The sequence below is a fragment of the Silurus meridionalis genome, chromosome 11 (assembly GCF_014805685.1).
Source record: "Silurus meridionalis isolate SWU-2019-XX chromosome 11, ASM1480568v1, whole genome shotgun sequence".
NCBI classification, from domain to species: Eukaryota; Metazoa; Chordata; class Actinopteri; order Siluriformes; family Siluridae; genus Silurus; species Silurus meridionalis.
This window is the reverse complement of record NC_060894.1, coordinates 3,027,566-3,041,092: the sequence shown is the minus strand read 5'-3', so window position 1 is coordinate 3,041,092 and position 13,527 is coordinate 3,027,566. Positions and strand designations below refer to the sequence as shown.

The 13,527-nt window shown below is 38.6% G+C and overlaps 1 protein-coding gene across 1 annotated transcript in view; it reads right to left on the bottom strand.

Moving 5' to 3' along the window:
• sppl3 (signal peptide peptidase 3) overlaps positions 1 to 9,786 on the bottom strand; it is a 33,192-nt gene extending 23,406 nt beyond the window's left edge. The window contains exon 1 of the mRNA XM_046861292.1: positions 9,072 to 9,786. Within this exon, the coding sequence (XP_046717248.1) occupies positions 9,072 to 9,094 (23 nt within the window). The 5' untranslated portion in view covers positions 9,095 to 9,786. The remainder of the gene's footprint in view (positions 1 to 9,071) is intronic.
• Positions 9,787 to 13,527: the final 3,741 nt, after the last annotated feature.

Here is a 13,527-nt window from a genome sequence, read left to right as displayed (position 1 = left end):
TACACTGTATTCAGGGTTCGGTACGTAGTTCAACCTCCACCTTGAACCAGTCTGTCGTTCCTACTGCACACTTTACTACTGTCACACTGCCCTCATACATGTCCTGCACCACACTCACATACTTCTCTACACACCAGACTTCCTCATACAATACCACAATTTCTCTCTCTCTCTCTCTCTCTCTCTCTCTCTCTCTCTCTCTCTCTCTCTCGCTCGTCATACGCTTTCTCTAAATAAACACTCCTTCTGACCTTCTCTATACTTCTCCATCAACATTCTCAAAGCAAATAATGAGTCCGTAGTGCAACAAATTCATCCGTAATTCATTCACTCCTTCACTATGCAGAACTGGCCCAACCCTAACCCTAGATTTTCACAATGAAATTCTTGAAGCAAACGCAAAAGAATCTATATTGCTAGACTGTCGTAAAGACGGAAGTAGCCACGAATTTCACGTTGCAAAAACATCACACTACAAATCGTAATTGACACAGTGACACTGCGCTAACTCAACCTGCAAGGTGGAGACTAAACCAAAGTCAAGCCAAGTCCACCATTTAATACGTTCCCAGTAGAACTCGGATTTTAACTGTGTTCCGCACGTAAAAAGCATTGCATTCGGTACACAAGCGCACACAACCCAGAGCCCCGTAGCGAAGAATCTCGATACAAACGCGTGTACTGTTGCACTCCTAGGGTGCATGTTCACGATTTAGTCGATTAAAACATTTACAATGATCGCAAAATTCAATATGGAGGCAGAAATTGTGTATCATTTCAGATAGTTAATCAGCGTCACCAAAAAGAGCTGTTTATTTCTACAAAAAAATTAGCTATTAAAATATATATAATAATAATATAAAAATATTGATTTCATTTGCTTGGTAACAGGAAAAAGGTTTTATTATTCTAACTGATAAAATTTATTTGACTCGAAAGATGAGGCACACTTTCAGAAAAAAAGAAAAAAGACAAATCTATTTAAACTTTTTTTGGAGAAGATTAATCTCGGTCAGTACTGTGAACGGACCACCACACAGAAATGAAGAATATCAAACATTTTGGGAGTCCACAGTAGTCTTTAATCAAACAACAAAATTGTTAAAATCCAAAAAAGAAAAAAAGTGTCTTTTGTCAATAACACACAGCTCCTAGTTCGAGATACACGCTCCGAACAGAAAACTAAGGCTGCGTCTACAATAATCTGAAAAGGTATGAAAACGGTTCTTCGCTTCCACGCGTTTGTTTTTCGTAAGCGTTTTTGTAAACGTCTGAAAACGCTTACGTTGCTGTACGGCGCACGTGCGAAACTACGACGCTTCAATCTGAGTCGTTTGCCTGCCGCTCGTTTGTTTTCCGGCTCTTTAATACATCACGCTGATGACGTTTTCAGAGCCTACGTTTTCACAGTCCACACTGCGACATGAAAAGTGAGCTTTCAGATGCATCCACTTTGGAGAGCGTTTTCAAAAAGCTACGCTTTCGTTGATGCCGTCTCAAGTTTCCAAACAAAAACGTTAGTGTGGACGAAAACTTGAGTTTTATGTATTTGGTGCTTTTCGGTTCCCCAGAAACATGAAAAACTCAAGGCTAATGAGGGGCCAAATGTTTAAACCTCATGTCACAGTAGTGATAAAAGTTTTATAAATTCTCAACATCAAGTGCTACTATAGAAGAACAATAGGGTCATTCTTGTCCAAACTGGTGTGTTCAAAAGCGACAATGCTATAAAAGAAAGGAGAAGGTGCTGCAGGTTGCAGGCCATTTCAGCCCAGATGGGGTAATTTGATATGCTGCTTACAGACATCACAAATATAAACAGTGTGTTTTATTATCTCCGCCCGAATACGTGGAGCTCACACCATTGCACTCATGATATGCGAAGATCTGGTGCGGTTGCTGCGAGGAAGGTCGCTGTCGGGTCACTACAGAGCATTATTGTGCGCTCTGAGGTCAGGCATCGTACCTTTATTAAAAAATAATAATAATAAAAATTTAAAAAAGGATCGGCCCTAAATCCCTAATCATTTTCGTATCCTATCTGGCTAGCATCGAAACCACTGGGAAAAAATGTGGTCCTTTTCAAAATGCAAATAAAGTCCACGGAGGTTATGCATGTGTGAGGTTTAATTATTATTATGCACTTAAAAACAGACCATCCAGGACTGAGGGTGAAAAAGGGCAAGAATATGAGCATTTCCAGAATATCAGGTTTAAAGCATGTAAGAGAGAGTGTAGTATTACCAGCTGTGAAGTCAGGAACTGCTAGCTGGCAGTGCCAGTTTAAAAAAAAAGAAAAAAAAACACGAGTGGTGGATTTTCAGCTGATGTTGCAGTAACGTACAGTGAAGTGTAACCAAAAAAGACAGAAATAAAAAGCAGAAAACAGCAAACGTAACCACGTTCTACAACCACCAACATCGTCTTTTATAAAGTGTAATATTTCTGTTTGGACCAAACAGACAAACTGCGGTTTTGATCATTTTTGCGAAGTTAAACATAAATCCCTTATAAGCATAGAAAACCTTAAACACTAGGGATGTGCATCTCGATGCACCGCCAACGATACGACTCGCCCCTATTATGATGGGGCGATTTCCATTCGATTAAACAACAAGATTCAGTGGAAAAATGTTTTGCTTTTATTTCTTCGGGTCAGACAGACAGCAAATCAATTTACTGACTTCTAACGCATGGCCCTTTCAAAAACAGGCTTTAAATAAAATTAAATAGAGAATTAAATAAAACCAGATGTTCTTTTCCTGTTGTGTCTGCAGGAAGTTACAGCTCTACCTCTGCCATGTTAATCTGTGTTCTATGTGACTCTCAGGACACGCCTCTGTAGTGTTGTTATACGTCATGTTCAGCGGTGCTGAGAGAACGCGCTCGAGAAACAGTTTAGCGACGTGAAATCGATCTACATATCAAAAATCTACTAATAATTATTTAGTGTAGTTCCTCCTTGTGCCACCAACACAACTCCTGGACTCCACAAGACATCTGACGGTGTGTTATGGTATCTGGCACCAAGACTCTACCAAAAGTCCTGTAGGTTGTGATGTGGAGCTTTGATGGTTTGTCAAGCACATCCTAGATGTTCCTCAAACCAATTTTGCAGTATGTAGGAGCACATTATCCTGCTGAAAGAGACCACTGCTATCAGGAGATACTGCCACCATAAAGGGTTTAGGTAGACGGTTTGTGTCAAAGTGACATCTACATGAATGTGATAACTCTAGGCTTCCCAGCAGAACACCCAGAGCATCATACTACCTTCAGTACTACCCCCACAATAATGCATCCTGAAGGTCTCTCGTTCCACCTGTTTGCAACTTGCACCTACCAATCAACATGCTGGAAAAGAAAATGTGATTCATTACACCATGTCATCATCAGTCACTGCTCCATGGTCCAGTTCTGATGTTAACTGGCTTATTAAAAAGGAGCTGAGGGACATACAGGAGACAGCACGGGGCGCTTTAACCACTCTGATACACAGAAAACTGACCTTTCTATGGTAGCCAACATGAACTTTTTCAGCGGTTAATACTGCAGCAGCTTTTCTGTAACCAGATTTTTTTCCCTTCGCTTGCTAAGAGCATCAGCATGTCAAGTGCTGTCTTAACCACTTCTGGTAGGTTCTAACCAGTGAGGAAACCACCCAGAGACGTACCAGTGCAAGCTGGATCCCACTTCATGCGTGGAGTTTTGACATTGGACCTCCTGGAGTGTTTAAAGGCTCTGGCATGGAGAAGCTGGTGTTGGATCTGTGATGATCGCAAATGTTTAGCTATTTTATGAGTTGCTCAGTATATAGAGTTGCTCAGTAGCTCCTAGTTTTATAACCATAAAGACTGTAGAAAGATCATTACTTATAATCACACACTCCAGTGCTCATGTTAGTTCTCACTCTCCAGTGTTCTGTATTGTTGAAAGATTTATGATCACATTTTTGATGTCACCCAAATGAGGATGGGTTCCCCTTTTGAGTCTGGTTCCTCTCAAGGTTTCTTCCTCATAACATCTAAGGGAGTTTTTCCTTGCCACAGTCGTCATGGCTGCTCATCAGGGATAAATACACACCGTTCACCTTCACTGTTGATTTCTGTAAAGCTGCTTTGAGACAATGTCTGTTCTGAAAAGCGCTATAGAAATAAACTTGACTTGAGGAAACCTAGACATCCACATTTGAGAACTGACCATTCCTGTGATATCAAATACAAATGGTGCACAAGTTACAATAAGTACAAGATGGTACCTGTTACAGGAGCTTCAAGTGCAGGAGAAAATACAGACATAATGTAACCTTTATAGAGAAGTGGAGATATCGTTTAAATTAATGTACAGATGTTATTTACAAGTGTGCAGTTTACAAATGGACCATTAGATTCTATGTATAAACGTGTCAGTTATGATGGAAAACGTGTAGTATGAATATTTTAATTGTTCATGCTGATTATAGCCTGCTGTGCCTGGCTGTTCTGGTGAACGGACCAGAAGGCAACAGTGAGAAGAAAGAGTGGGCTGGGTGTGTGGGGTCCAAAGTGATTTTCTTAGCCCCTTTCTCCACTCTGGAAGAGTGAAGATCTTGGGGATTGGGCAGTGGGGCACCAATAATCCCCTCTGCAGGCCTGAATGTTTAGAGTTCAGCTACCAAATCAGACAGTTAGAGATGTACCCAAGACAGACTCAATATATACTGTATAGTTTTTACAGTAGGTTACTGTAAATTGCATACTGTAATTATTAACAAATGACAATATTCTACCCCAAACCTATTACTATTCTTTAAGACTGGGTAGGCTAGACCATGTCTCGACCTACGATGTTTCCACGTTACGATGAAGTCATCAGAACTCAAAAACCCACCTTTACCTCCCACCCCATGACAAGCGAAACTGTAACAAAATGTACAACGCTATTCACATTAACGCTCAGTGGTTCTCAAGCTACAGCTGAGCATTGTATAGCTGCCTTTGGTACCCACCACACGGCCACCCTGCAGCATTGTGAGATGTTTATTAGAGTGTATTATCAGAGAAAACAAACCACCTATGAAAATATATCTAATCCGAACACATCTTTGAACGCATTTCTCTTTTGGTGCATTCTTAAGCAACACCTTGTACTAATGATGTTAACTGAAAGATCCAGACAAGTTTGGAGTTTTTTCCCCCCCGAGTAAATATAACCGAATGGTGTTGGTAGCGGTGTATTGTGAAAGAGTAGCGTTAAAATCGTTATCGCTCACAAACCTAGCGAAGGGCAAAGTTTCCTTTGCAAATCTGAGGGAAACTCAAATGGATCATCTGCTCGTTTGATGAGAATCGTGAAAGTATTTAATGAAGTCTTTTCAGTCAAAAAAAAACCAACGAAAAACCAACAATTTCCTGACAGAAATATTGAATGCAAGTTGCCCAGAATGGACATTATATTATAAGTAAAAACCAGGGTGTGGTTTAAGCAGAAATTAATGGAGGGATGAAAATTCCATTACTTTTATCTACATCAGCTTTGTAGTTTTATTCTAAAACTGAGAAAGCAAACACGGGCAACGGAAAATGTCCCGGCATAAAAACTAACAAACCTGCGTTTAGGAGTAAAAACTCTGTATGGTTGATCGTTTGAAAATATTTCTTTTACAAAACAAACTTGGGATCGATCCCTAATTTCAGCCAATTTAATATTATAATAGCAAAGAATATTCTGATTCAGCAAACTACGTATTGTTTTTGTGGAAGAAAGGTATAGCCCTGGGTTTCATCACAAAAGTCTTGATATTTGCTAAAACTTAAGCCTTTAAAAAAAAAACCTCAAACCTTGCGCCTTCGCGAAATTGCCAGCAAATTAAAAGCCAAGCCCAAGAAGTTGGAGCCTGATAAACCAGAAGGTTATGACTGAGCGCAAAAGAAATACATATTAATAGCTAAGTTTTTCATAATAATGAGCGAGGACACACCTCGAGATGGCATTTTAAACAAACAGGTTAATTAGGGTTATATACCGCGCATCTTCAGACAATATTTTTTCTCCTCAAGCATTTGTCAAAACTTTGTAATTCAGTGTTTAAAGAGGAATGTAAAATGGTACCATTATAATAATGAGACTAAATTATATAGAACTAAAGTATATAATGAATAGTTCCAATTTCTTACTGTCGCACAAGAATATATTCTGCATTCACACTCCGAGAACTAATAAACCGAATCAATCTTGAGCTGACAGAACTGAAAAACAAGAAATAGAGGGTCAAAATTGACACAATTTTGCATCTCCGGTCAAAAGGAATCCCTTTACGGTTTATGATTTTTGCTAAACTGGTTTAAAAAAAAAAAAAAAAAAAAAAAAAAAAAAAGGTAAAGTTTTATTTGCCTTGCGTATCTAAAGTGCTAGCATACCTACATAACGTGATCAAAAATGTGCCAACGTATTCGATGTATAATCATTAAAAGATCAATCTAGTGGAGTGTTTGCCATTGCCACTGCCAACAAGCAGCTCCTGACTGCACGTCCAATATCGTTACACCCTCCTGTACTCTCCTTCATCCAGATCCTATTTTCCTTTTTCAAAACGATGTTCAATTCAATTTAATTGGCTAGGAAGGTGATTTTGAATGCAATCAAGACATTTTTATGAGTCCTTCTTTTATTGGATTATTCGTGACTACACCAGATTCTGAACACACGCTACCATATTGTATCGTACAGAAACAGACGAAGAGTAGTTGCTTTATGAATTAAATAATATATTGCATTTTTTTGGGAAAACCGAGTCTGCAGCTTGAATGTGTGGTGTCCGAATGTAATGAGCAGCAGTTTGAGATAATTTTGAACCTGATTTTCTCACATCACAAGTGGAGGGATTGGAAAATGGCTTATTCAAGCTAGATTCAAGATTCAATGTATACACTATGTATGTACTAAAAGCATGTAGCTCAGTGGTTGAGATGTTGAGCATTTGATTGGAAAGTTGAGTTCAAATCCAGGCACAACCAAGTTGCCACTGCTTGGTCTTAGAGCAAAACCCTTAACTCTCGAATACAACCCAATTGTATGCGTTGCTCTGGAAAAGGGCTGCTGCTAAATTCCATAAATATATATTAAATATATAGCCATTCTAAAAATATATGCTTGCTTTGTCTAATTGTCTATAAAACAATTTAAGTCAAGGCTTTTCACCCCATATTTATGAGCTCAGCCATTGGCGTGCATTCGATTTCAAACAGATACCACTGATGGGCCCTTAAGCAAGGCCCCCTTAAGATGTCAGTTCAAGGACGGCCACCGAAGGCCATAAATGTGCATTAAATGTATATTTAATATGATTTCTGGTAATAAATCCATCATACAATGTAAACCAAGCCTCTCCCCACCGGATTTATAAGATCAGCCATCTGGAATGCATCTGATTTTCATAAATCGTTTCTGATTAAATGCGAGATTGTGGAATTTCTTTTTATTTTGACGACTTTTCCGGATCGCCGAGGCTGTGCCGAGTCTGCATGCAAATGCCAAAGTGATGCAAATTGAAATCTTTGTCGGGAGAAACTGAACAATTATCACCAACATAACACAAATATAAAGCTCTGTAAATCTCAATTTATGACTTGGTGATTTCGGATTATTCTCAGATCGAGAGAGAAAAAAAAAAAAAAAAAAAAAAAAAAAAAAACACACAACACAGTGTGAACCCGAATTCAAGTGATCCAAATCGGGCTTCTATTGTTGTTCAGTTCCCTCAAAACTTCACCAAACACAGCATTTGAGAGTGAAAGCTGAAAGAAATCTTATTCAGTTTGCATGTGAAATATGTCCTAATGTGATCCTCAATTCGGATCCTTTCTGAACCCTGTGTGAACACAGTACAAAGCGAATCAAGCTGAAATACTAGATAGGGCAAAGAAAATAAATTACTACACGAAATAAGAACACACACAACCTCAGATTTCACTTTGAAAATGTTGGAGATGTTTAGAAAGAAAGACAAAAAAAACGCACAAAGAATTGTTTGTGACCGTGTTAAAGAATGCGCCTGCGTTAATGAGGCTAAAACTGCAATTAGCCGCTCTGCTAACTGCTAATACAGCCGGCTAAAACAAACCATCCGTAAATAAACCGCTTCTTATAAACAAAAACACACGCACAAAACATACGAACCGCATATTTTCAACGCAAATACACGTGATAAAAATGAAAAATGAGGTAACGAGAGAAACGGTTTTGCCTGAGTGAGCCAGCACTGCGTAGCTTCTCATTAGCGGCTAGCAACAACCAGCAGCCTCTTTATTAGCGATTTATTTTAATAATTTTTTACACAATTATAACAAATGACAATTATGACATTTGGGTGCAGGGAACGTCTTGAAATGTACAATTAATGGTATAACATTTATATATACATATTGGTGCGATATAAACCCAAAATGCACCGTAATTACTGAGGAGGAACGTTTGCTAGGTCGGGGCGATGCTTTGTAGACGTTTTATATACAAATAAAAATATACATAAATATATATATAGGGTTGCTGTTTTATTGTAAGAGTGTTGGTTTGATATTTTTATTAAAATAAACCTTAAGCGAGCTAACTCGGATGCTAGGTCGCTAACTAGGATGCTAGGTCGCTAGCTAGGATGCTAGGTCGCTAGCTAGCTAATCAGCATACGGGTATTTTTTCCCCCCTTTGTTGGTGGTTAGCACGGCGGCTAAAGCTAAAGCTCCGTTCAGTGCGCGAGCGAGCGGTGTAGCAGGAGCCGATATGCATTGATTATATCAAAAGCGCAGAAAAGCGTATTTTTTTTCAATACGTGTAAAATATATAGATTTATTTATAACATTGATATCACATTACAGCTTTGGTAGGGGCAATGCATTTCTTATGAAATGCATGCAAAAAAAATAAAAAATAGGGAAGCCCGAATATTGCATCTGTTCTGTAGAAATCAGAAGAAATCCAGACGCGTTCAATGCGTGTAAATGGAGATTATTAGAGCACGACATGTTTATAAAAAAAAGAGAAAAAATGACAATAATATGTTGCTTGAAAGCCGTTAGGGGGAAATACGCACTCACCAAGAGTAGCTTTGCTCCGCCATGTCGCCGAGGAGAAGCACGATGGAGACAACAGGCGAAATGAGAAGAATAATTAATTTAAAAAAGGAGATTATTCCCTTAATGTCCACCGTGTTTAATGAAGCATTTTCGGTAACAACATCTCGGTCGCTCGGTGTGTTTATTTTCCCCCCTGTTCCCCGGACGCTGGCTTTGCACCCCGGCCCAAGACAAAGCTCTCAAAGCGCTATTTCATCAAAACATCCACCACCACCACCTCCTGACGCTCGGGGTTTTCTTTACTCCCCCGATCCAGGTGTATCGAACGCTTTTTATTACACTACGTGTAAATCCATTTTGCCTCCCCGAGGAGGATTTCCGTCTGTATGTAGATCCAGTTTGCGGTCTGTAGAAAAATCTAAACGGACGAAAGGAAATGAAAAAGCATCGGAGTCAAAGCGGTGCAGGAGCTTTGTTTTGTATGGCGAGAACGCGCACGCGCCGAGGTCTCGCGCACGCGCCGCCGAGCGTCGGGAGCGCGCGCGCGATCTGTCTGTGTGTCTGTCTGTAAGTGCGTCCCGTGTGTCCGTCTATACGTCTTTTTTTGTCTGTTTGTTTGTACCTTATGTCCATCTGTTTGTATCCCCTGTCTGTCCACCTGTCTATCTATTTATCTGTCCGTCTGTCTGCTTATTTGTCTGTCTGTAAGTCTGTCCACCTGGTTGTCTGTAAGTCTGTCCATCTGTTTGTCTGTGAATCTGTCCGTCCATCCGTCCGTCCACCTGCCTGTCTGTAAGTCTGTCCATTTGTTTGCCTGACTGTCTGTCCACCTGTTTCTGTCTGTCTGTAAGTGCGTCCCGTATGTCCGTCTATACGTATTTTTTGTCTGTTTGTTTGTACCCCGTCCATCAGTTTGTACCCCCTGTCTGTCCGCCTGTCTATCTGTTTATCTGTCTGTCTGTCTATTTATCTGTACGTCTGTCTGCTTATTTGTCTGTCTGTAAGTCTGTCCACGAGTCTGTCCATCTGTCCACCTGGTTGTCTGTAAGTCTGTCCACCTGTTCATTAATCAGTCCACCTGTTTGTCTGTCTGTCTGTCTACCTGTATGTCTGTCCGTCCATCTGTCCACCTGCCTGTCTGTAAGTCTGTCCATTTGTTTGCCTGACTGTCTGTCTGTCTGCCTGTCTGTCTGTCTGTAAGTGTCCTGTATGTCCATCTATACGTCTTTTTGTCTGTTTGTTTGTACCCCCCGTCCATCTGTTTGTACCCCCGGTCTGACGGCATGTACCATTTTTTTTTTTTGTCATTGGTGTTGCCTTACTTCTTTGGCAATATTAACGTTTTTCATGCAAACATTATTTATTTATTTTTTTTGTCCAGCACGTGTAGTCAGAGTTACAGAAATATAATGATAATGCAACAAATAAGGAGATTGTTTTACATTTTAAACATTTTCAAAACATTTGTACCAAAACAATTAAAATGTACAACGAAGAACTTTGTCTAAACTATATAGTAATATATATAACTAAATATATATATATATATATATATATATATATATATATATATATATATATATATATATATATATATATATATATATATATATATATATATATATATATATAGGAGTGCAGAATTATTAGGCAAGTTGTATTTTTGAGGATTAATTTTATTTGAGGATTTAATTTGAACAACAACCATGTTCTCAATGAACACAAAAAACTCATTAATATCAAAGCTGAATATTTTTGGAAGTAGTTTTTAGTTTTAGCTATTTTAGGGGATATCTGTGTGTGCAGGTGACTATTACTGTGCATAATTATTAGGCAACAACAAAAACAAATTCATACCCATTTCAATTATTTATTTTTACCAGTGAAACCAATATAACATCTCAACATTCACAAATATACATTTCTGACATTCAAAACCAAACAAAAACAAATCAGTGACCAATATAGCCACCTTTCTTTGCAAGGACACTCAAAAGCCTGCCATCCATGGATTCTGTCAGTGTTTTGATCTGTTCACCATCAACATTGCGTGCAGCAGCAACCACAGCCTCCCAGACACTGTTCAGAGAGGTGTACTGTTTTCCTCCTTGTAAATCGCACATTTGATGATGGACCACAGGTTCTCAATGGGGTTCAGATCAGGTGAACAAGGAGGCCATATCATTAGATTTTCTTCTTTTATACCCTTTCTTGCCAGCCACGCTGTGGAGTACTTGGGCGTGTGTGATGGAGCATTGTCCTGCATGAAAATCATGTTTTTCTTGAAGGATGCAGACTTCTTCCTGTACCACTGCTTGAAGAAGGTGTCTTCCAGAAACTGGCAGTAGGACTGGGAGTTCAGCTTGACTCCATCCTCAACCCGAAAAGGCCCCACAAGCTCATCTTTGATGATACCAGCCCAAACCAGTACTCCACCTCCACCTTGCTGGCGTCTGAGTCGGACTGGAGCTCTCTGCCCTTTACCAATCCAGCCACGGGCCCATCCATCTGGCCCATCAAGACTCACTCTCATTTCATCAGTCCATAAAACCTTAGAAAAATCAGTCTTGAGATATTTCTTGGCCCAGTCTTGACGTTTCAGCTTGTGTGTCTTGTTCAGTGGTGGTCGACTTTCTGCCTTTCTTACCTTGGCCATGTCTCTGAGTATTGCACACCTTGTGCTTTTGGGCACTCAGTGATGTTGCAGCTCTGAAATATGGCCAAACTGGTGGCAAGTGGCATCTTGGCAGCTGCACGCTTGACTTTTCTCAGTTCACGGGCAGTTATTTTGCGCCTTGGTTTTTCCACACGCTTCTTGCGACCCTGTTGACTATTTTGAATGAAACGCTTGATTGTTCGATGATCACGCTTCAGAAGCTTGGCTATTTTAAGACTGCTGCATCCCTCTGCAATATATCTCACTATTTTTGACTTTTCTGAGCCTGTCAAGTCCTTCTTTTGACCCATTTTGCCAAAGGAAAGGAAGTTGCCTAATAATTATGCACACCTGATATAGGGTGTTGATGTCATTAGACCACACCCTTCTCATTACAGAGATGCACATCACCTAATATGCTTAATTGGTAGTAGGCTTTCCAGCCTATACAGCTTGGAGTAAGACAACATGCATAACGAGGATGATGTGGTCAAAATACTCATTTGCCTAATAATTCTGCACTCCCTGTATATATATATATATATATATATATATATATATATATATATATATATATATATATATATATATATATATATATATAATTAAATACATAACTAAATAATGAACTCTCAGAACCGCATCAATTTGAAATGAACACTTATATCAGGCATATGATCTGGTCATCACCGTACCAGTTAACATCATCTCTGGACAACAATAAAGTAGGTCATTTCAGTGACTTTAACTAAAAGCTTCATATGAAATCATGAAATAAATAAGAAAACTGATTTTTATTAAAAAAATAAAAACAATTATTGTTAAACAGTAAGACCAGTGACACAACTTCAGGTCACCACTACTTTTATTATATATTTTATAATATTTATTCGCCATTTTTAAAAACAAAAATGTCATTTGCATCATATATTTGATAGATATGAATATACTTTTGTATTTTAAACAGTAGAAAAACCTGTTTTTTACCTCAAAATAAAGCCTCTGTACATGGCTGTGGGGACACGCAGTTTTGTGGTGCTTGGAATTCTAAATAATTAATAATAATAATAATAATAATAAAAAGCCACATTGATGGGTCAAGAAGGTGTAATTGTTCCACAAATGTAAAAAGTAATTGCAAAAATTTTCCAAGTGTAATATTTCTGTAAATGCTTGGGACGGAAAAATGGACGTTTCCATAGAATAACACTTTTCTGATTGCTGAGGCAGACAAACTGCAATCATGATGCTCCTCCTCCTCCTCCATATCTCCTTCTACTACAACTAATATTATGCCCACTTTGTTATTATATCTTCTGCTATTCCTCGACCTCCTTCTGTTATTACTACTAATACTACTGTTAGTATTCATAGCAGTCATACTGCTCCTTCTCCTCCTCCAACTAATACTACAATTACTACTGTTCCTCCTTATGCTCCTCCATCTACTACTACAACTAATACTACTGTTACTGTGCTCCTTCTGCTCCTTCTGCTCCTCTTCCTCCTTCAATTACAACTAACACTATATATATATATATATATATATATATATATATATATATATATATATATATATATATACATACACACTATATATTAAAAACTGGAATAAGTGTATAAATGTAGCAGGGGAGTATGTCGGAAAATAAATGCTGTTAAAATCAACTCAAAAGTCCCAGTTTGACTTGAACGCCACTCATATAACAGGTCAAATGTTCTTTGGACATTTTATGTCTTCAGAACTCTTTATTAGCCTTTATAGCATGCTTTCAGTCATGGAATCTTATACTAATACAATCTGAAAATAATTTCTACTAC